The sequence below is a fragment of the Parasteatoda tepidariorum genome, chromosome 3 (genome assembly GCF_043381705.1).
Source record: "Parasteatoda tepidariorum isolate YZ-2023 chromosome 3, CAS_Ptep_4.0, whole genome shotgun sequence".
Lineage (NCBI taxonomy): Eukaryota > Metazoa > Arthropoda > Arachnida > Araneae > Theridiidae > Parasteatoda > Parasteatoda tepidariorum.
The window spans coordinates 16,788,615-16,813,955 of record NC_092206.1 but is presented as its reverse complement, the minus strand read 5'-3'; the positions used below and the strand labels follow the sequence as shown (position 1 = coordinate 16,813,955).

General features: G+C 29.4%; 1 protein-coding gene across 4 annotated transcripts in view; it reads right to left on the bottom strand.

Moving 5' to 3' along the window:
* Positions 1 to 1,961: 1,961 nt before the first annotated feature.
* The window catches only part of LOC107438567 (uncharacterized), a 45,355-nt gene continuing 21,975 nt past the window's right edge, over positions 1,962 to 25,341 (bottom strand). For all 4 annotated transcript variants that reach the window (XM_043047580.2, XM_071178368.1, XM_071178367.1 and 1 more), the window contains exons 2-4: positions 23,232 to 24,058; positions 9,701 to 9,843; positions 1,962 to 3,642 (exon numbers count right to left, since the gene is read on the bottom strand). In XM_043047580.2, the coding sequence (XP_042903514.1) occupies positions 2,121 to 3,642; positions 9,701 to 9,843; positions 23,232 to 24,058 (2,492 nt within the window). In that variant the 3' untranslated portion in view covers positions 1,962 to 2,120. The remainder of the gene's footprint in view (positions 3,643 to 9,700; positions 9,844 to 23,231; positions 24,059 to 25,341) is intronic.

Here is a 25,341-nt window from a genome sequence, read left to right as displayed (position 1 = left end):
CATAAGTAAAAGACTCTTCCTTTTATTAGTCGATTTCGAATCCAATTTGGTGTTATAATCTCAAATGGGGGTGCCCTTTCAATACAATTCAATTTTTTAAACAAGTCAAGCGCCTTTTTATTGACCAAAAAGAATAAAAATCTGAATTTAGATTTAAAAATTCTGATTCTATTAAAGAATTTCATAACTTATAAATTAAAACTTTTTTCATCATTAACATATTAATCGATAAAAATTATTTAATTAATCTAAATTCCTCATTATATTATATACACTAACTTCCAATAAGTATTTGAACACCTATGAAAATAAGTATATCTGTGACCCTAATTTACGTCACATTTTTTGTACTTAAAATATCGTGTAGAATAAATTCTGTATTCTACACGATAGCAAGTCGCATGCAAGATACCACGAAATTCAGAGCGCTCTGACTTTGAGAAAGTCGTGTTTGTCTGACATCATGAAAATGGCGAATCTATTGAATTAAACATACCAAAATCGACAATGATTTTTTGTGATTAAGTAGTGAAGATGAGTAATGGTTGTTGGAATGGGCTTCGAACTGGCAGACTCACAAACCTAATAAATAGAGACCAACAAGGGCTGTCCGAATAAATTGGGGAAATCACACCAAACCGGTGGCCCAAATACTCCAGGTGCTCCATCGGAGCATCCGGGATTGTTGTTTTTATAAATATCATCCACAAGAAAACACACTTGTTTGGTTTCCATGGTCATGCTGTCGCCAACGAGCCTTTGATTACAAAATCCAACCACACTGCTCATTTGAGGTGGTGCAAGGCACGCCAAAATAGATCCGCAGATGAGTGAAAACAGGTACTCAAGAATGATGAATCAAGGTTAAATCTTAATCAGTCGGATGGCAATGTCTGAATTTGGTGTATGACTGGTGAATATCTTTTGTCAGATTTCATTGTAACTTCAATAATGTTTCATGAAAGCTAGATTATGGTGTGGGGGTGTTTCTCATGGTATGGAGTAGGCCCTTTTTATCCCAAATTCATGGTAAGCTCAACACTGGTTCCTATTCCACTAATCAAGACAATAATGTGCTTCCTCCGCTGTTGTTTTCGGATTGGATCATTGTTACTTCTAGGATTACAAAGCCACTTGTATTGCGAGGTCCCCCATGGATTGTCCAATGGGGTGAACCGATTTGTCTGGTTCGCGCCGAATCCAAATCTGAATCCTATAGAAACACCTCTGGGACGAGTTTGATCGCCGAATTAAATCAGTAAAAGAACTTGCGTAGCTTTTCCAAGTTAAGTGGAAAGAAATACAACTGCCCATCATCCAAACACTAGTGGGAAACGAGCTCAGTAGAGTTAAGGTGGTTAATTGTTTCGTGTATAAGCTCTGCCAACTATCGAATGTGAATAAATCATGTTTATCTCTTTCATCGCAGGTGTCCAATTACTTATTGGAAGATAGTGTATTTGTCTTTGGGCTGAGGGCCGAGAACTTTTCTCACTTTTTGTGAATGAATTATAATAGTTACTAGTTTTTAACCTATCATTCAAAAGATATGGGAAACGTTACTTCAAATGACATTAGAGTAACAAAACTTTAAATCGTTATAGCAGTTAAACTATAAAAACTAGTTTTTCAAAACCGTGTCTTACCCCACGGTTGCAATTATCTATTATAATTATTTTAAGAGACTTATTTGAGATACTGCCATAACACTTTACCAAATGAAAATCTGACCAACCATTCAAAACTTATAAGATTAAAACGATTTTTTAGCTGTTTGTACATTAATTTTGCTGATATTTTCCAGCAGTTTACATTAAGTAATACCAAAGAACTTATACGCTTCGCGTGTACCCTTATACAATCTTTGGTCATACTATTAAATGCTTATAGTAACTTAAAGTAGCTTTTGTTTAAATAAAAATGTTAAAGGCTTCTGATGTAAATAATTTCAAAAAACTATATGTATATTATTTTAATTTTAATCGTGAGTATTATAACACGATATATTACTTCAAAGAGCCTATAAATATATTTACATATCACATTTATGATTGAATTCATAACAGTTTTTGTTATTATCTTACAGTTTTTGGAAACCATTAAAGAAAATATAAATTTCATCAGGTACAAAAACAATACTTCTTTAGAATTGCGTCATTCACACACACAGATTGATCACCATATAGGTTCAATCTTGATATAGTTCCTAATAATTCGCATTCATAATCGGGAGGAGAAATGCGTACTGTTCCCTCAAATATTGCACCACCCGGTGACGTACGCAGAATCAGTGTATAAATATTATCATATGATGAATGACCTTCATGTTCAGTACCGGGTGACAATATTCTTGCATCGCTGATAAGGGTCAAGTTCAAAGTAGCACAGATACTCGAAACTGGCCGCAACAAATTATTTATGTATTCCACCAGAAACCCAGAAACTTTCTGAACATTTTCGTCATCTGTATCAATCGTCAAAGCAGATTCGCAAGTACACCAATGTTCTTCAATCGATGCATCTTCACAAGATCGATCTTCGGGAACTTCACGAAACAGAGACTGCGCTCTTTTCATGAAGGTTTGGGTTAACCCTTCACTAACGTTATCTGGATTGGAAAAGGACCAATCTTCTTGCAAATGAAGGATATTCAGCAAAGTGGCATGAAGATCGAATGGTGTCACCAGTCTGTGAGCATTAGTTCTTAAAGATTTAGTTTCTTGAGGGTAATTTTTTTGGAAATCCGGCGGTAAAAACATAAATAGCATTGGTAATCTTTCTTCCAGCCTGCCGATAAAGGTTGTTCGAATTTCTCCCCAACGCATGCCATGATCAGCCATAACAACCACTATAGTTTTGTCTAGTGCGCCAGACTCATGCAGAGTTCTAAGAAATTTTTCATACAAGTAATCGACGGCAGATCCAGTATCTAAATAGTCATGAGTCATACTATTTATCCAAGAAAGTGAAAAATAAGCCCTATCTTTGAAGTGAGTGGCAAATTGTTCAGTCCAGTGCAAAACAGCTTCCGTCTCAGATATTCCCCCAACGCATCTGTGGCAGTTGAATTTCTTTTTCCAGCCAAGTGTGTCTTCGTACGATAAAATAAAATGGCGAAAATAATAATCAGTAGGCTGTTTGAAAAAGCCCTTTTTAACGTAATTGAATGTTGATATATGGGGAGTATCTTCAGCAAAGAAGGTCCTGTGACCTTTTTCAGCATAACGTTTCCACAAAAAGTTGCATTTGTCGAGAGGTTCATAGGGGTCAGAACTCCAACAGACTTCTGGCAGTTCTCGTTCATCGTAACCTAAAAGCATGGCGCCAAGATTAGGAAAAGTATTGTCGCCAATTTTATTAAACCCTAACATTTCGATAGCTTTCATATTGTCTACTAAATAACGCACCGTTCTATTCATTTGGCGGTGCATGTTTAGTCTTGAGACTGAATCGATGCCTACAATCAAGACACTGTAAGGTGAAGGATTTTGCATCTCACACCGCTTCTCAACGCTAGGTTTGTCCTGAACGAAACTGTGGAATTCTTTATATATTTGGTAATGATCGGAATTTTCACAAGTCACGGTAATGAATTCATCATCGATCTTGGTCTTTTCTGAAAATTTTCTGCACTTTCCGTATCTGAAATAAAATAAGGAAACACATTTGAAAACTTTGAGTATTAAGCATTAAAACACAAGTTTTGCATGAAATATTGACATGGATGGAAAGTGTTGAATTCAAATAAATTATTTATATTGAATACCTAAAATGTTTAAATGAAACATATATAAAAACTGAATCAAGTATTACATAAAATCTTGAGGTTTTAGATTACAGCATTTGCGTGTTCCATCTTAACACCAGCATCACGTGGATATAAGTTTCCTCTCATTTAGATAAATATTAAAGTTTTTGCGTTCTTTAGGAGCTCTTCACATACGAAAACTAAATTATTTATATTTTGATGATTTAAAAGTTTTACAAAAAGAATTTACTTAAAGAAACATACTTAAAACTTAATTTTGACAGAGAATTGGAATCAAGTGTTAGATAAAATCTTGAAATTTTGGGTAAGTCTCACAGTTCTTTTATTTGTTTCATCTTATCACCAGCAACACGTGGATTTAAATTTTATCATATTTAAATAAATATTTAAGTTTTCGTTTTCTACGCGTGAGCCTCTCACATACGAAAAATCAAAAATTAATTAATCCAGTTCCCGTCCAACTATATCCCTAGTTAAAAATGTATTTTTTTAAATTTGTTATTTTGTGAATGAGAAAGTGGGAAATGGAGAAATAATAGAAAAATTTTGTTAAAAACATATCACGTAACGTACATATTTATAGTACATATTTATCAGTTATTAAAGCCCTACTTATCATTTTTTTAAATTTACTTATCATTTTTAAAATTCTTTCCTTGTTCGTAAGTAGATACGAATTGCATACAATTTCTTCAATAAAACAAAATTTGAAATCTTAATATATGGCTAAAACCGTTTTTCAAATTTGTTAATGTGTAATTCAACACGAATTAGTGAAATTTTACAATATGCGAAAAATCGAACATTTTATTTGCACTGACCTCAAATTTAAAGGCGTGTCTAATCTTAAGAAGGCCACAATCACTCAGATGAGCATGTTTTGAAAAAAAGAAAGAAAAAAATTTCCCACCTTTCCGACTAAGGCGAGTCAAACTAGTATGAATGAAGTTGAATAATTGGCGAGTAATATTTTTTTCCCCTTTAAACGTTCATTGGCCCCCATTGTCATTTTACATTTTAGAATTCTATATCTCAGTTATTTTGCGGAATCGTTTGCAGATTTTTTTTGGCCAATTAGCCAAGTTCAATAGAATGCCAAATAATTCTCTCTAAGTCTAATAATTCTTTTCTAAGTTTAGATAGAAGAAGATATTTTTATTTTCTCAAATCAATTGCCTAGTTAAACGATGTTACAAAAGAGATCATTAGCAGTTTTTGCTGAAAAGAATTCTTTTCGTATTTTTTTTCTTCGAGAAAACGTTTTTTTAGTATTTGCAAACGATCTTTAAGAGCTACAATTTTTCTCCGAAATATTGTTTCTTTCTTGATTTGAGAGCAATTGTATACATTATTTTTTAATAAACTATTCGGAATAATCTTAGATAAGTGTATCTGTTTTATATTCGCAGAAATTTTAGACCGAAACGTAAATAAAGTTTAATGTAGTGAAGATACATTCCAAAGCATTCAAGCGAATAAAACTCATTGTTGCGTTTCTGAAATATTTCAAGATCAGGAAAAGCGAAAGCAGAAAAGGTAAGTAGTTTGATTTGTCATAATCTATAACTTAAATACTGTTTAATATCTAACATTTGAATGAAAGGAAAATATATATTTTTATTTAATAAAACATTTTTCTCCTTATTCAGGTCAAATTGATCTGCATTTCAGAATTTAAAATTTTTTTGTTACTCTTTCTATTGCTAATTGTTGATATCGGAATTTATATACATCATATAAGAATATTATAAAAATTCATATTTCTTAATATATCACGAAATCTTTCAAATCTAACTTATTTAGATAATTTTACTATGTTTAATATTTTCATTAACCAAACGAAGTTTAAAACACTCACCATAATATCGAATTCTATGATTACATGTATCAATAATACTTATGATAGTATCGTAATTAATATTTAAAATTGTCGGTAATGATCGCAATATAGTTTTCGTGGTATAATAATAATAATATAATAATTATCTATAGTTAACGCGATAACTATAAATATTATCGAGATCATAATCAACAATTCATTGTCATGAAAATCGTGATATTATCGTTATAGATCTTTGTATCATGTATTGTTTATCATGTATTGTATCGTTATATTGTAATACCGTTTTCCCGATGTGTTAAAAAATCAATTTATAAAAATGTCGCCGACTTCTAGGGTTAATTATGATTTAAATCGAGAAATAAATTAAAATTATACATGATTTTTATACAGGATTAAGATACAAAACTTCTAATTCGAAGTAGATTTATTCATTTAATTTTTACTAACATGAAAGTGTTTCCTTTTTGTCAATTACTTTTTTTAAATAGTTTTCATGTTCCAATCATTCATATTTTTTTTCTAAAAATTAATGTTTAGAAGTTGGTTTGTTTGGGTTTGGTAAAAAATTAAAATACTAGAGAGTTGAATATCAAGAATAGCACACCAGTTTTATAGCCAGCTGTTCAACAATAACTAAAAAATAAACAAATGGAAAACTTTTGACTATTTTTGCCTTTATTTGAAAACAAAACCAAAATTAACTTTCCAATGGCATGTGAAATTATTTACTTTAAAAAAATATTTGTTTTGCATTGAAAAGCAGTCGAAAGGAAGAAAAGAAAAACGAATTTTTATTTCCAACTTAATTTAGGGGTTTAAATATACTCGAAATAATATATACTCGAATTGTTTAAATATAATCGAAATGATGCATTCGAATCACAACAAACTCATCTCAGGCAAATTCTTGAATTTTTATCGCCTGCTTTTAAAAAGAAAATTGTTAGCATTACCATTAACATTTTAAAAATTGCACGTCTATGTTAAGTTTTAAGTAATCATTTAAACACTATTCATAGAACAAAGAATCGATAAGTTTCTATATATAGAGTGCTCTAGCTCAAAAAGTTCTAAAAATACTACTTAATTACTAAAAAAAAGTATGTTTTGATTCTGAAGTGTCTGGTATGAAGATTTTTCGTTTTGCAAGATATAAAATATTCTATTTCCTCACATTTTTAACATTTAAAAACATTTTAAAAAAAAGTTTTTAAAACATTATTTTAACTTTTTTTTGGTCTGAAATTTTGTTTATTAATTATTAATCCGTCGATTTTATTTATCAAGAGCAAACAATAACCAATGCTTTAATGTTATAATATTTTCTTTATAAATCATGTTTTTAATATAACTTTTTAAAAAACCGTGTAATATTTGAAACAAATAATTTTTCGCATTATGAGTTAAAACATATTATTTAATATATTGTTGATCTTGTAAATAAATTGCTTGAAAAGTCTTATTATTATTTATCTTATGACAAATGTGGATACATTAAAGATATAACGGTGGTTTTATAGTAGCTTTAATAACAATGATAAATTAAAAAATTCTTATGTTGTTTAAATTTTTCATAACAACTTCAGGATTTCAGATTAAGGAAAAGAGAAGGGAATGATTGATTTAAAGTTTTAATGTTGTTTCTGTGGGATAAAAATAAAAAATAAAAACTTTTTTTTAGGATTTTTTTCTGCCTCTGGAATAACATACAAAACTTAAAACGCTTTTACTAATAGAAACAATTCATAACTCTTCTGAATGAAAATTTATATAATTAAATTAATTATAAAACATACCACCTGTTATAAACACTTAAAATAATTATAAATCATACCACTACGCTCAAGAAAATTTCTACTGTTTAATGAGATAATAAAAGCAATGCTTGATTATTTGTCATTACAAACAATCAAATTCTCAATAGTAAATTTTTACATCGATAGCTTAAATCATAGTGCTGTCTGAATTTGCTGCAAACTTAATAAGGAGTGAAAATGCATTATGATTTTTTAAGAGTTGAACCATAATAAGTAAGAGTGTGATTTACTTTAAGAAGTACAATAGCGTAGCTCAATCCAACACCATATTTTAGGTTATAGCTATTTGAATGATATCATGGTTCAACTCATCACAAAACATGTCAGACAAATAACGAAAAACGTTGCATCACTTTAAGCGACAGAGGGGATTTTTGGTAGTAATTAAAATTTATTTCGTTCAAAACTGATTATTTTATTCTTATAGGTACATTTGAAAAATGTAGTTATTTAAATTTTTATTAACTTAATTTTTTTTTTCGTTTTTTAGTTTTATGTTTGCTATCTTTTTTAAGTTTGATGGTATCACGTTATGTTGATATTATCACGATCTGTTGTACATATCCCAATAAACTCTGTTTATATCGATCTGGAAACTGTCGGGCACGGAGTACCAGTAGAGATCTGAATGCTCTAGCCTATAAGAAAGTGGTCAAAATTAATAATGGGGGACTATCTAGAGTCACGAACACGAAAATGATTAAATAAAAACATGGTAATAATACTTAAGCTATTTATCTGCTTTTTAGGGATATTCATGCAACCCTTTCAAAAAACTATTTCTTATTCTCTTATATATATTTAAAAAGTTTATGTAAAAAAAATATATGTAATGTAGTTGAATGGAACGTTTTTATTTCTTTTTTTTTTTTATAACCAAATTTGAACAGCTTTACGAAATCCTGATTTACGGCTTTCATTGTTCAACTCGGCAGCCTTGTAATTTTGAACCCAACCCAGAAGACAAGGAAATTTTTAAATCAAGCATTGGGATAAACTATCCTTCATGTAGAACAATTTGATGGAACTATTCTACATTTGCGCTTTGCGTTTCATGGAGAGGAAAACTACTATAAACTCCCACTATTAGACCGATGGCAAAGGGATTCTAACCTATGATCCGTCTACCACTGAGGATATTTTACGTCAGCACTGTGGTTGATGCGAGCAGGAAGAAGAATTCGTATCAACCAGCCATCTTTTGGATTCTAACCTGGGGCACTTTATTTGAAGGCTAGTGCTCTATCCTCTAAGCCACAGCGGCTCTGAACGGAACAATTAGTATTTCTTTCAGTTATCAAAAGTTTGAATTAATGTAATTTTTTTAATACTATTTTTCATTTCTATGTTGTGACTTGATTAAGAGGACGCTGCACCACAGGAGAAACTCTTCATTGCAAATTCTCTTTCACTCCCATAAGTAGTTTATTAAAATTTATAGTATAAAAAAAGTCAGTTCAATCACTGTAAAGAATGTTTCAAAATATCAAAATAAAACAAATTATGAGAGTATAACTTAGGTTTATGCAATTGCAATGGGGAAATTCTTTTCCAGTAATTTGTTTGCATTTTCATATTTTGAAATTTCTTTTGAAGCAATTTAAACCTCGTGACTTACTCCAGGTTTGCCTGAACTTAATTTTTTTCATTATTAAAATGTTCAATTAGTTCTAGGGGTGAAATAGAATTAGCGAGGAAACATTCCTCCCACGGCATGGCTTCCTCTTAAGAGTTTATAAGAATGTTGATTTTTTTCCTCCATTTATATGCATTCCATTCTTATTTTACTCCCGTAGTTTTTTTTACTAGTCACGGTGGCTCAGGGGATAGAGCGTTCATTACACAATGTGGTGACCCAAGTTCGAATCCCAGTGGTTTCTGGTTGATACGAATTCTACTACCGGCTTACACAGACCACAGTGATAGACGGATTATGGAATTGAATCCCCTAGCCGTCGGGCTAACTGTGGGAGGTTTTCGTAATTTTCCTCTCGATGTAACGTAAATGTGGGTTAGCTCCCTCCAAAGTACTCCACGTAGGCTAGTTTGTCCCAATACTTGATCCAGAAGTTCCTAGTTTTCTTGGTTGGGCTCAAAATTACAAGACTACGAAAATGAACACAAATTTAAACTCAAAATTGAGTTGACTGTTCAACGCCGGTTATAATAAAAATTATGAAGATACTGAGTTATTTGTTATTCTTATAGCAAACTCATTTTTCAATCGACACTTAATGCAAGAACTTCAAATGAAATGCGTAAAATACTTGCTTTATTTTGTCATCCGATGCGCCATCTTTACCTCTTTTAATGTATCTGTAGCAACAAGTAAAATTTTGAAATCCTCTTCTCTCTGCGGCCTCCATATCCAATATTAGGAAACTTCCTTCAGTTTTTGTAATGGGTTCACCCTTCTGCAACGAAAGGTAACATATTTTATTGTTCTAAAATCGGTGTTAACAAGATTTTTATTTTTATTTTATTGCACCTCGTTTTGAAATGCGTGAATATCCGTTTTTTATACGAGATAGAAAAAAATCACTCATTTATAAATCGGTATTAACCAACAATGATGCATAAAGCTAAAAGTAATATACCGATACAAATAAATCACTTAAAAGGATTCTAATTTGTAAAAAAAATTTTTTTTTTAATTTGCTTCACCTCTCTGTGATTTTACTTCACAGAGGAAACAAAATTCGTTTTTAAAACTTCGATTCATAAAATTAAAATTCATATATACTCAGTAATGTTACTATCTACAACTATCTCTTTATTATTACTAAATTTATTGCAATCAAGCAACTTTCTGAATGAATTTTTTACAATGAGAAAATAAATTACGGTCAAAACTACCAGAATATGGTTTAATTTATTGCATTTCTGACTCTATAACAATACCAAAAAGCTGGGTAATTTTTACGGAAGCGCTTTGATGATGATTTTGGCAAAATTAGCATTAAAATATGGTTTTATGATATGTGATAAAGTTAGGTAAATGTGATAAAATTTGGCAAGATGTTGATGGTTTTATCTATTAGATTAATTGATTTAATAGCTTTAATTGCATTTAAACATGCCTCCAAAATTAATCACGTGCAGCTTCAAATGACGTCTCTCTGCTCCCGGTTAACCTTCCGTCCGTGGAACGTCGTACAAACCCTTAATACACCGCAGTAAACAAAAAGGAAATAGTTTAATGTTAATTATGCGCCCCTATGCCATTTAATCCACGGACCGGGCCAAGGGGTTGATGGCCACAGCCTGGGATCATGGCACAGAAACCATTTATTCGGTTACATTTATTTTTCAGTTTCATATTTTTTACTAAATAAGAGCCATAATTTTGAAAATCAGAATTTTCAGCAATTCCTTACCATATAAACGGAAAAATTAGCCAATGAATGTTTTAAATACCGTATATTTTGGTTTTATTAACCAGAATTATGTTGTTTTTTTTCTTCTAAGAAATGTCATTACCATACGTTTCAGTAATTTTATCGGATTTTTTTCGCGCACTAAATAATTAAATTTTTCTTGAAATCAATTATAATTTTTTGTTATTAGATTGATACAAACACATTACTAAAGTGTTACTATAGTGTCAAATAAAACGTATTTTTAGGCATTTATCAAATTACTATTTCGATTAAGTCCTTCCATATTTATTTTGTTTGAGCTAACTTGACATAACGTATCAAAAATAAATAAATTAATAAAATAATAATTTCTATTAAAGAATGCGCATTAAACTCGGTAGTAATTCACTTATGATTTGGTTTACAATCTGTGAAATATACTAAAAATAGTTAAACATGTAGCAATCTATTTAAGTAGAGAAAAATGTTGCAGAAAATGTCTCAATAAAAACAAAATTAACAAAGATATATATCTGAAATTTAAGCTTGCCGAAGCTTAGAGGGCAACGTTTGGTTTAAAATATTAGAGATCTTCTATATTTATTGACCTAATTGCTTATTTTGATTCCTCTCAATAAAATGATCCCATTTTTTTTATTGAAGACAAACTTTATGGCCATTTTACCCTCTAGAAAATAGAAAAGATTAAAAAAATTTTATTTATTTATCATTGAGTGATGTATAAATAAGTTACTCTTAAAAAGCACCGAAAAATAATCCTCAAATTTCGAAATTCAAAACAAATACGGAATTTTTAGACAAAAATTTTAAGATCCTCTTTATATTCTGACTTAGTAGTATGTAGTTGTAAAAAATCCACCTTTAATTGCTACTAATGTTTCCTTGGGGGGAAAAAAGAGAGAAATTGTAATTAAGAGAATAAAATAAAAGTTATAAATATAATTAATATATAAATTCTAAATCTTGTTTAAGTTTTTTTTTTCAAAAAAAGTATCGTAGTTAAAAGTATATGAATATTGCTTATCTTAAAGCATAAAAGCACGCAACTATAAAAAAACATACTACAAGAAATAATTTTCGCCAAATTAAATACAAGGAAAAAAAGCGAAGAAACTACTGTTTGCATAAATACAATTTTCATATCATAGTGTTCCTTATGCTGCGCATCTAAATAATTTTCGAAAATTCGCTATTTTTTTTTCATTCTATAGTGTTTACGTTAAGAGAATGAAAAACCTATCATGGCGAAAATTTTCTGAAAGAGTAGCGGTGGTGGCAACAATTTGCTTATTTCACCTTCATTAAAATGTCCTTGCGAAGGTCAAAATTAGCAATCATTATGTAGTATTTCATACCTAAATACTTGCTATCAGACCAAAACAATTTTTTTTGATACATATATAAACAAACGAGCACTTATGTGAACAGATTAAGAGCAAGAAAGGTTAAAATTGCATGCATATTAAAAAAACAAATAAATAAATAAAAATCCTGATACTCTTTATTTTAATTTCTAAACAAAATTGCGATATTATCTTCCCACATCGGTTTGAATGTTTTGAGGAAGAAATAAACAGATAAGAGAAATACTTTGAAAGATTTGAAGAATGCAGATCAAAGTTTGATACTAACGGTCATTTTACAAGCTAAGATTTCGGCTACTTAATGTTTTCGGTACAAAATATTTTCTTCTTTATTTGCATAACTACTTTACATTCTGTTTTATTTTTGGTTACATTAATTGCAAAATTAAACTATTTAACAAATATTATTTCTCATAATTTCTGTTTTAAAATTAGATGCTGTGAATAAATATATAGTTGGTTTTTTTAAAAAAAATGATATGAAATAATGCTATGTTACTGTCCCAAAATTAAATTAATTTTCTAGTAATTATTATAATTACATAATCAATAGTATTTAGAATAGTTATGTATTTTATTTTTCCCTTAACTTGTTCCAGAGGTAAGCTGAGAAAAAAAAGTATGGTATTTGGTATCTGAGAAAAAAAAAGTATGGTTTCATAACTACCACCATTCTGGTAGTTTTAATAGTCCTTTTTTTCTTGGTGTAGGTCTGTGTTTCCCAAACCTATGACTTTTGCGTACCCTTTCTAAATTTTTCGTAACGCTGTGTACCACTAATAATAAAAAAAGAATGTATTTTTTGCTATAAAAAATTTCACAAAATTTTAAAATCGCAACTGGCCGTTGACACCACTCATTATTAACTGTTAACTCTGCAAAAAAATAGCCAATAGAAAAATACGTAATCGTAAATTTTCATGGCTAGCTTTGTTTTTAAAAAATAAAATTTAGAAATTTTCGTTTGTTGCAAGATATATCGCATAAAAACGCGCACCCCCGCTGAACTGCTCCCGTACCCCTGGGGGTACGCGTACCACACTTTGGGAAACACTGGAGGTTTTATAATAATGGTATTTGCATTCAAATGAATAAGTAATTGGACCTATTCCATTTCAACACGCAGTAAACAATTCTTAATAAATTTCAAAAATAAATTAAGTATTCAAGAAGCGAAGTTATGAAACTAAATACTGCAAACAAAATTTTTATTTTGAATTTATGTGAAAAATAAGAAAACGAAATACTTTTTTAGTTAAGTAAAAAGAAATAAACTGTTTTTAGTAACATACATATGTAAACAGCTGAGGGTGTTTTTTTTAATCATAGAATTTTGATTTACGGATTGAAGCAAGACCTTGAAAACGTATACGTTCCTTGATAGCTTTACAGTCGGGCGGTCACATAAATCTCATAAATATATCACAAAAGCATTACAATCGCAGCAGATAAACACGAATGACTCAATGGTTTCAAAATTCTTTTCTTTCCTTGATAGAAAGATTTTCTTCACAAGAATTCTGTATCCGCTTTGGATAAAAGGATATCAAACTAAAGGATGTAAATTATGTAATTATTGAATTTTGCTTGATTTAATTAGGATAAATTATGAAAGCTGATTTAAGTAGGAGAAACTATGTAAGCGATTATTATTGGGTGAAAATATGTACAGTGTTCAAAATAAAAAAAACGACCACCCTGAATAATTTTTGATTAAATGATTGGATCTTAACGTTCTAGGACTCAATTTTAATAGTTCAAAAGGGTGTCCTCATATTTGCAAATTATTAAAGGCAGATGATACTTTAAGGTGCAAAATCAGAAATTCATCAAAAAATTCGTAGTTTTAAAATTTCATTTTTTAGTATCGATTTGACTGATTTCGCTCAAATATTTATTTCGCCATCTAAAATTGCATTCTTTAAAATAAGGCAAAAAAATTGTATACCTTACAATTCAAACTTTTTCAGACTAAAGTAAAAAATTATAAAAAATTGCGAATATTTTTCTTTTTGAAGTTATTTTTGCATGAGATTATCTTTGGATAAAGGAATTTAATAATTGCTTGAATTTGTTTAAAAAATTTTTCGAGATATGGTGAAATGCACATGAAGTAAAATTAACATTATGGGGTACAAACTTTGGTCTGATATCCTGACCAAACTATTGGGTCCATATTTGCTGCTACCCACTATATGTTGAGGGTCAGAAATCCAAATCCATCGAAAAAAAGGTATGTCTATTCAGAGAAAGTGCGTTTTTGTGTTTGATTTCGTAACTTAAAATATCATCAGCTCTAAATAATTAGCGTATTTGAGGAATTCTAAATAATTAGCATTGTATAGCTCTCTCGAACCATTAAGATTTTGAACTTGACGATCCTATTATTAGATCAAAAGTTATTCAGGGTAGTCTGTTTTTTATTTTGTGCACTGTACAAATTATGTATGTTATGTATGTATTATGTAAAGTCTTTGGCTGTTTCGAAGCTACAAAATTGTGAAAAACTTAATATTTATTTCTAATTAATTATTAAATGTAGTATTTTCAGTTAGAACATTATCGCAAAACTATCATTTTTTAAAAAAAATTATCATACGAATCTCTATTTAATCACCTATGTTTAGTCACATAATTTTGCTTCATTTATTAAGTTTATCATATATTTTGAAATGATAAAAATAGTTATTTTGATTGAATTTTTTTTTAATAAAAATATAGTTTTGTTTAGTTTTCTAACAATACATCTGCATTTTTAATCTATATATGATTTAGACAATTTATTCTGTTTAAATTTGACATCATAGATTTTATGTATTTCTTTTGGTAATGTCGAGTTTGAAATTCGAAAAAAAGGGGGATGGATTTTAAAAGAAATTACCCTTAGTAAGACTTTACAATATTTCCATATTAATTGCTATAACTTTTTCTATTACTTACCGATTCATATTAATGTATCGATTATTAATTATTGAATAAATTTAAAAGCTGGGGGGCTGAGCTTAGGAATTTTATTAAAAGTGTCAATCAAAAAATATTTTGATATTGCAACAGTACAATTATGCATAAAATAACATAACTAATATGTAAATTAAATAAATAAATAAACAAGATAATTAAAATGAATTAATGTAACTAAAATGACATTCTGTATTCATTTTTTTGGTTAACTATTTTATATATTTATTTCAATATATATACATACATATATTTTTCGCGTGTATAAAAGATAACAAGATTCATAACATTGTGTCCTTAAAACTACTTTTTCCAAAGGATTAGAAAAGAAAAAAAACCTGTCAAATTTGCCAAACCAATATTAATAAATTTAAAGAAATCTATTAGAGAGAATTTTAATGATAATAATAAATTCAAACACAAGCACTTCCTTTTAAGTGGGCATTGCGTAAGATATCAATTTAACAAACTTTCTGAAATAAAATAATTATTGTACTCTTTGGGGAAAACCCTGGTGTTCCTGATAAAATTATTATATATTTTTATTTTATTTTACTTCACTATAACTGACATTTCCTTTTTAAATACATTAATTGACAAGACAACAGTGTGCGTAATTCTATGTAGTTTTAAGTAAACAAATAGGGAAATGTGTTTAAAATTTTTGTTAGCAGACACAGTAGGTGTTATACATTTTAATTTTCAGATCTTTGTAATCTAAATATTATGCAACAAGGACATTAGTTATGAAAAGGATTTTACAGGTATTTTTTTTTTTTTAATTATGTTGTGTTTAGCTTTCTTCACATTTTAAAAGTAAGTTTAAACATTGAAATTAAAAGTATGATCATGCTGTTCGTATAAAAAATTATTTATAATTTTCGAAAGGTTGATAAGTTCATTTCGTTATACATAACATCAGTTAGTTTCTTTAAAAAAAATAAAAATGAATAACTATTTCAAGGAGAAATCATCTTATTTTATAGCCGGTTTAGAAAGCTGACCCATTTTTTGCGTTGCCAATCAGCAAGGTAGCCTTACAATTTTGAGCTCAACCCAGATGACAATGTGACTCCTGAACAAGCCTTTGTGGAGGGAATTTAATGAAATGAAAACCACAAAAACCACTCATGGTTAAACCAACGACAATGCTAATCTAACCCAGGATCCGTCTGGGGATATTTTACGTCAGCACTGTGTTCAGTGAGAGCCTGGAGTAGAATTCTAATCAACGTTATATAGTAGGATCATAACTGGGATTCGAATCTGGGTTGCGTCATTAGAAGTGAGAGCTATATCCATTGACCCATTGAGCCGTCGTTATTTTATTTCATTCTATTTTATACCCGGCGTTGAATTGGTGACCCAATTCTGCGTTTACGTCTATCAATGTTCAACTCTGTAGCCTTGCAATTTTGAACCCAGCACAGAAAACAAGGGAATTCGAAGATCAAGCATTGGGACAAACTAGCCTTCGTGGAGAACTTTTTAATGGAACTAACCCATATTCGATTTACATGGAGAGGAAAAACATAAAAACCTCCCACCATTAGCCCGATAGCATGAGGGTTCTAACCCATGATCCGTCAACAACTAAGGATATTTTACGTCAGCACTGTGGTTAATGCGAGCCGGGAGCAAAATTCGTAGCCACAGCTGGGATTCGAATCTGGGTCAGCATCCTTATTGAGTAGAAAAAATTTTCTAACATCAAATTTGTGACAGGTAAATCCCTCGATCCGAAAAACTATTTAAAAAAATTACTAATTGCTCGCCAGATGGTTTGTAATAATTAGTCTCTGTTTAAAAAATAGTTAAAAAACTTACAAGGACATGCAAATGCTAATTAACGTTTTCGCACTATAGTCCTAAAAAGTATGGCAATTATTAAATAGCATTTCTGGTTTATAAAATACTTTAAAAAAAGTGATGTTAGCGCCATCTGTACTTTTGAGAGTGTTTGGGATTAAATATTGTTGTGGGAAAAAATAGTACTCTCGTAAAACGTCATTTATTTCTTAAAAAAACTCCTTTCAAATATATTCCATGAGGCAAAAAAAAAATTAAGATATCACAAATGATCAGAACATGATATTACATAATTAGACTCCATTGACAAAATTGAGTAAATGTGACAAGGAAAATTCGTGTCACTCCGCTCTAAAAGGACGATTACGTATCATTTTCCTCCTGTCTGTAAACATATTTAGAATGGCGATGTTAGCAGAACATGTGTTTTAGCATTTGCGCGTTTCGAACTAAATTAAATTACATTTTAAATATTTTATTAATATTCCTAGACATACAGTGATGTTTTCAGGAAATATGACTTCTTTTATTTCATATAAAACCTGGTTCAAGTTCATATCGCGATGCAAAATAAACAAAAAAACAATATAGTAATAAATCGTAGATAGCCCGTTAAATGATATGGAATAATCAGACTCAAATAATAAACTTACGCGAATTCAGCACAGAAATACTTCACAACAAATCTGTCTTACAATCCTTAAAAAAAAGGGAGCGTCATAACACTTTATACCCAACTTATATGTCTTATAGACGCATAGACTTATGATGTTTACGTGACCAATTGAATACTTGCAAAAGCTTCACGCGTGAGTGAGTTAGCCAATCAGGTCCGACACACACACGTCATATGCAGGCATTCAGTTAAATCTTATTCGAGCGTTGATTCAGCGTGATAATAAACATTAAAGCCGAAACGTCAAGATGCCATGCACAACCACGTGATTAAATAAAATCATGTGATTAGTTGCAAGAGTTCGATTTAGCTTTTCTTACACTAAATTAAATTTTTAAGAAAAATGTTCATTAAGTATTTCTAAACATAAATTGGAAATTTAAAAAAAAATTAACACTACGTCGAAAATTAGGACTACAAAATTAGCATTCGTCGGTTTCAAATAAATCCCACGATACAAAAAAAAAACATGAATTGATCGCCAGACAGTATTAATTAATCAAACATTTTCCACCTCATTTAAAACACTCTTTAAAATGGCGATCATGGCAAAACCTCAACTCTGGGTTTGTGTTTTGGACATAATTAAAATAGATTAATTTTTAAAGTAGCTTACATAAATATTTCTAGAACTATATAGGTATTTCGAGATATTTACGCCCATTTTTCTTCATATGAAATAAAATTACTTCCGCATTGCAAAAGAAGTATATAAATTTCACCAATTGTCAGCCAGATGATATGAAATTTCAAGTTCATTGAACGAACTACATTCCTCATAAACACACACGTATACTTTCAATTCATATTTAGACGCAACACGAAACAGAAGTAGTTATTATACGTGACTTCCTATATTTGGGATCCTTGCCAGACACAGGAGAGATCAATGTCACAAGGAAAGAATTGATTTTTTAGAGATATCGTTAATAATAAACCTTACCCTTTTAATGATATCTCTCCATGTAGACATAAGGAATATGAATTAATAGTGTTTTCAAAGTTACTTTCTATAAATATACGCTTTATAAAATTCGAAGGAAATATGCAAACTATAATTCATTTATTCCAAATTTGTTTTCTGAAATATAAAAGCAAAAATACTACATACTCTAAAATATCAGATACTTATAAAACTTATTTAGGATATCTAGAACTTAAACACGGTTTTGAAAACTTTATTTAGAAATCACGCAGTATCAATTTCAGATACATTATCTCAATTAATAATATTTAGCTTTAATATTTTATAATTAATAATTATTTAGCATCTTGTAAAAAAGTAGATAGAAATCACAAAACTTTTAGCTATAAAATCTATTTAATAGCAAGTTTAATGGCTCGCTTTCAACAGATATTTTACTAAATACTAGTGTTTGGGTGTTTCACATATTTTCAGCTTTTTATAGTTTTTTTAAAATTTTACATCAAATTTTGTGTATTTTTGAAAAATGTAAAATTTTTTTATATAAAATAAAACTGTATTTTTATTAATTTTCTTGCTGCTGTCGCTTACTTTAAAATTAACAGGCAAAATATAATTCAAAAAAATGTTTAATTTGGAAATTGGGCATTATTTTCGTTTCAGAAAATATTAATTTAAAGTTTATTACTTTTTCGAGAACTTAATTTTTTGTTTATTACTTTTATGGGAAATCATCCTTAAAGGATAAAAAAGTCAATTATGGAAATCGATGCTTATTTAATGAATTAAATATGAATATAAGATTTTAAATTTTTTGGAGACTTTAAAATTGCCACTCGGTGCTTTTTAATGTTTTTAGATAATTTTTAAAGTGTTCTTCAACTTTATGATAACTCAGCTTTCACTTCAGAATAACTTTATTACATTTCTGCGAACCATTTTGCATTTGAATCAACGGTAGTGATCTTGTCATTCCTGTAACATAATCGATAAAAATTTTCTAATTTATAGCGAGAACAATGTTTTACTATAGTAAAAAGAGTTGATATGTTTTATTCCATTTAAACAAAAAAAAATAGTTAAAAAAAGCAGGAAATGAGTGGATGGCCATTATTTTCTGTTTATATCATATTCCCATTGATTAGAAGTACATTGGCCCAAGTACAAATCTATCACACTTATAATTCTACGGTTGAATTGAATTTCAATTCATTCCACTGTATTCCACAGACAATTAGCAATTCATGAAGAAGGCTGAATCTAAATATATAGCTTATAACTTTCATTTGAATCATGTTCACTCACATGAAAAAAATAATCTACACTATTAATAATTTTATTTTGCTTTCAATATTTCAATGTAATTCCATTTAGTTTTTTTTTTCTGTTTAAATGGAAAATTTTAAATTTATAAAGGAAATTTAACATAAATGGATGCACTTTAATTTGGTTTATATTCTCTTTGATAAACATGATTTGGACATACAAAAGGCATAAAATGTATTCCTTTTATGGTAGAGTTAAATATATTCCCATTTTAACTTTTAAAAATGCGATTGAAACATATAATCTTATAGCTGCATAAATTACTTTTTATTATAAGACGAACACTTTATAAAGAACAGAGATTACCACTATATTACTTAGAACAGATATTTTCCACTATATATAAGATATTTATCACTATAAAATTACACAGATTAATCTAATTGAATTTATATTTTTTGCTAAAAGGATACTTGTAACTTAAGAAGAAGAATACCGCTGAAATCGTATGATTGTGTCGAATCACGTGGCTGAGTATGTTGCGTTACCATTACAGCTTTAAAATGCTTAGGTGTATTATCACGGTGATTCAAATTTCGCATCAGATTTAATTGGATACCTGCAAGCAACGTCACGCGTATGAGTCGAACCTAACTGGCTGCTGAATCATGACATAAGCAAATGATACGACCACTCGTGACGTTGCTTACAGGAATCCAATTGAATTAACGTTATGTTAGTATTTTGTTTATGTTAGCTCTTTGGAGCAAAAATAGATGATGAATCGGCCTGTCTAATTCAGCGGCTAATTTAAAATTTTTTTTCTTGCGTTAAAAAGTTGAAATTAAATGTGAATGTGAAGCTGGTCAAGAATGTGAAGCTTAAAAGTTAGATGTGATGCTGATAAATTGAACGCGTATCAGACAAAACGGTTATTGAAAATTTCTTTACCTTGCCCTTTTAAGTAGGTGTAATATATTCACGTTTTATAAATCCTTCGTTTTTATGCCACGCATATACTCTCTCAAACACTATCACTCCTAGTTCTCATCCTATTAACCCGATTTTCCAAAGATCATACCATTAAACCGGATTGACTCAATTCCTGTAAAAGCAGTTTTATTCTTCGAAATTCACCATGCATTAATGCTTTCAATGAAGTTATATATAATCCAATTAATTACCTAGCATTAAAAAAATTCAATTATAACTGAGATGACAGACTAATTGAAACCCAGACTAGTTCACATTTTATTATGAAAATACTCTTCATCTTGAGAAAGGCCTTGGAATTCTTCATGCGTAAGTTTTTAAAAAGAAAAAAATAAGACAATCTGCCATTCAAATACAAGCTTTAATGTGTAAAATATAGGATGCGGAACTAAATATCATAAATTTCTTGTTCTCGTTTATAAGTTGTGAAGGTAAACTAATGAAGGAGAAAAACAATATTTTAATCTAATGATAACTCGAAAAAATTAAAATCCACATGGGTTTCGCTGATGTGCGAGAGAAAAAAAATTAATGATTAAAAATATTTGACGGAGGTATTTAAATAAAAATTAATTCTAATAATATGATAAAAATTAAAATTCTGATTTTTGTAATAATTTTACTTTTGATATAGCTACGTTCATCGAATAATCTTACGTTCATTTAATAATCTTACGTTCAGTGTTCATCTAAAATTGTGATTAATTGCATTTTAGGTGAACGCTGCAACGTTTAAAAAATATGTTTATGAAAAAAATAGCGAACTATACTTAATTTCAAAAAAGAAAGTAAAGGGAGATAGTAACAAAAAAGAAAGATGGATGCAATACATGATTTCTTCAGGGGAAACCCTGCCTGCATTCATTCTGGAGTTTTTCCTGTTAACTGTTTAAAACTGTTAACTGTTAACTGAATTGTTTTTTAAAAAAACTGTTATGAACTGCTATAATTGTTTTAAAACTGTAACTGTTTTAATAAACAAAATAACTGTTAACTGTTTTATAATAATAACTGTTACAAAAATAAACTAACTAATACAATTATATAATAACTGCTAACTGCTTTAAAATAACTGTTTTTTTTATATTCGTTGTTGAACAGCCGACCTAATTTTGGGTTTACGACTACTAATGTTCAACTCCGTAGCCTTGTAATTTTGCACCAATCCAAAAGACAAGGAAACTCATAGATCAGTACCCCCAGAGGTATTGATTTGTTATGGGAGCATGGAAGACTTTGCGACTCGACAGATTCAACGTGCATCAGTCACCATTTACAACACGGGGAGTCTTCTCATGCCAACGGGGATCGAACCCACGAGCTCTCGGACATGGGTCGAGTGCCCTACCAACCAGGCTATCCCGGCCCAAAATAATTGTTTAAAAAAACTGACAGTTTAACTGTTTTAAAAAAACAAAAGTGGAAAAAAGATATAAAATATAAAAGAAATAGATTCAATACATGCAACGCAAAACAATTTATAAACTAAAAAGGAACAAAATTAGCAGGTAAATATTTCAATAAACTAATTCAATTTACTTACGCATTTCAAATTAAGTGTAGTTTGAAGACAATTTTAAACTTATGCTGCTCTACCGCTTTCTCAGGTTTAATTTAGATTTTTTTTTAAATTGTTTTTAATGCCACAATTTTAAACTGACTTTTAGCAGAATCTATACCTAAGTATAAATTGAGTTTTAAAAATATGCTAAGAGCTGAGATTGAACGACCTTAGTTCTGAGGAGTAAGTTTTAAGAAAACGCAATTTTAGTATTATTTAGTTTCAAAAAAACTTACAAATCTAGAACTCTAAGTAAAAATAAATTTCAAAAGGAATAGAATCATTAAAAATTTAAATGAATTTTAATGAAATAAATGCGAATAATAAAAATAGCTTCTATAGAAAAAATAGCTTCTATAGTTTAATCACTGAAACAATACAAATAGGTGACGATTTTTTGTTGCCCAAAATGTTCTTTTATTTGTCAGAATCTATTGAATTTTTAGTTTTTGAGTTTTTAGTTGATGTTGTTAGTATTCTACAAGAATCAATATGTGTTTGATTAAGCTATGTCTTCCTTAACTTCATTAATTGTCAACATTAGTAGGATAAAGAAATTGGAGTGAAAAAAAAAAGTTAAGTTAAAAAAAATTTAGCATTTTTAAAAGCGGGAAAGAAAACTATAAATCCATTTCTAGCATGCCTTCCATTTCTTCCGGCTCTTAAAAAATTACTTTATTGTGAATAAAATTTTGATAGTACATAATTTTAAGAACTATTCAGCAGTTTCTAAAAAATACATTAAAATTTTAAGGGGACTTTCGCATTCATAAAAAATTAATTGCTTATACTTACTGTATTATTATTAAATATTAAATAAAATTGTTCTGTCAGAAAAATTGTTTTACTAGTGTTTAAAAATATACTTACAGTACAATTCAAAGGTGGAGAAAAACTAACTAAATCTTGAATGCTGGGATGCATTGGATCAATATCAGGAATTTTACAGTTTTTTGAAAACACTAAAAATCCATTTTCTGTCTCGGTGAAGTTTGTAGAAGAAGACTCGACTGACTTTATTAGCGTTGTATCTTTCAATGAGGTTGAATCTTCTTTTGTACTTTGAATTGTTGAATCAGTTGAAATTACTGAAACTGTTGACTCAGTTGAGATAATCAGAGATTCATCGTTAGTTGCTTCGGTAGATTTCTTCTCTTTTGCTGTTTCATAATTAGGTCTGAGGGTTTCACTCCTTGGCTCTACAGACTTTTCGTTTATTTTTGTAATTTCATTTATTAAAATACTACTCGATGAGCTTGAATCAGTTTCTTTTAAGAGCTTCGTAGCCGAAAATTCTGTAAGTTCGTCAATAGAAATTTCAGTAAATTCAGAAAGTTTCGTTAATTCATTTTCAGATGGTGACGGGTTCAATTCAGAGATTTCTTTAAGAGCATTTATGATTGGTGAAGATTTTGAATCAACAATTTCTGCGAATTCACTTTTAAATTCTGACCGTTTATCAGTTGTTGTGTGAGATTCTGATTCAGTCTTGAGAAAAGTAATAACCATCACTGAAGAGTCCTCATTGGATGAAAGCGTGTCTGACACTACCCCTAAATCATTGCTTTGAATGACAAATATGTTGGAGTTTACCTCTAAAGGGTATGAGTATAAATATAGCAGTCCTGCGGTTAGAAATATGAGGAATAAATAGATATAATTTTTGGATTTTGGCAGATTTTGTGTTGGTAATGGACCTGTAACACATAAAAAAACATATATTTTAAATTAATTTAATCTTTGAAACCATTAAATTCAATTAAAAAAAATATGTACGGTAAGCAAGGAAGAAAAAAATAGGAACTCCCCCCCCCCACTGAATAACTTTTGATTTGATCGGATCTTCACACTCTAGAACTAAATGATCCGAGGAAGTATCCTAAAATATGCTAATTAAGTAGTTATTAGTACAATTATATTTTAAGTTACAAAACCAGCACAAAGCGTACTTTCTCTGAATAAACATACCGCTTTTTAAAAGAATTTGTATTTTTGACCCCCACAGTATAGGAGGTAGCTGCAATCTGGGAAGTATGGTCCCTATAGTTTGTCAGGAGAGCAAACCAAAGTTTGGACCTTTTAATACTAGTTTCACTTTTTGCGCATTTCACCATATCTACTTTTTTTAAAATTTGATTTCTCAGGAACTATTCGACCGATTTCCTTCAAATTTTGTATTTTAACATGTAAAATTACATTCATTAAAATTACGTAACTTGCAATTCAAATTAATTCAACTATTAGTAAATAAAATACTAAAAAGTTTTAAATATTAACTATAAGTTATCTTTAGATAAAAGAATTTTACAATTATGTGTGAATAATTTTCAATTCTCTTTAAAAGTTCTCGAAGTATAGTGAAATATGCAAAAAGTAAAATTAATATTAAGGGGTCTGAACTTTGAATTGCTCTCTTGACTAAATTATGGGGACCATATATATATGGGGACTATTGAGGCTACTCTCTTTTTTGAGGAAGGGGGGTCAGAAATCCAAATCTGTCGAAAAGTCGTTTGCTTTTTCAAAAAAAAAAAATTTTTTTTTCTTCGTGTTTGATTTCATAACTTAAAGTACTAGAACGTAAAAATCCGCTCATTAGATCAAAAATTATTCAGGATGATCCTTTTATTCCTTTTCTTTCCTTTTTTTTTTTTTTTTTTTTTTTTTTTTTTTTTTTTTTTTTTTTTTTTTGAGCACTGTATGCAATAAGTTTCAGTGTAAACTTGAGTAGTAGTAGAAAAAATGATTATTAAATCATTCTATAGTTTGGAATATATTTTAATATCTTGTACATAATTGCTGAAGAAGACAATAATAAGTTTCAAGTAGCAGAAATAAATAAAAAAAATCTTGGCCCTGATTTTATTTTATCATGTCAGAAAATTGCTTAAATTTCAGTTTCCATACACTGCAACGATTTTATTTCTATTATGGTTTTATTTCTATTTTAACAGTTAGATTTATTGAGAAGTTCAAAAAC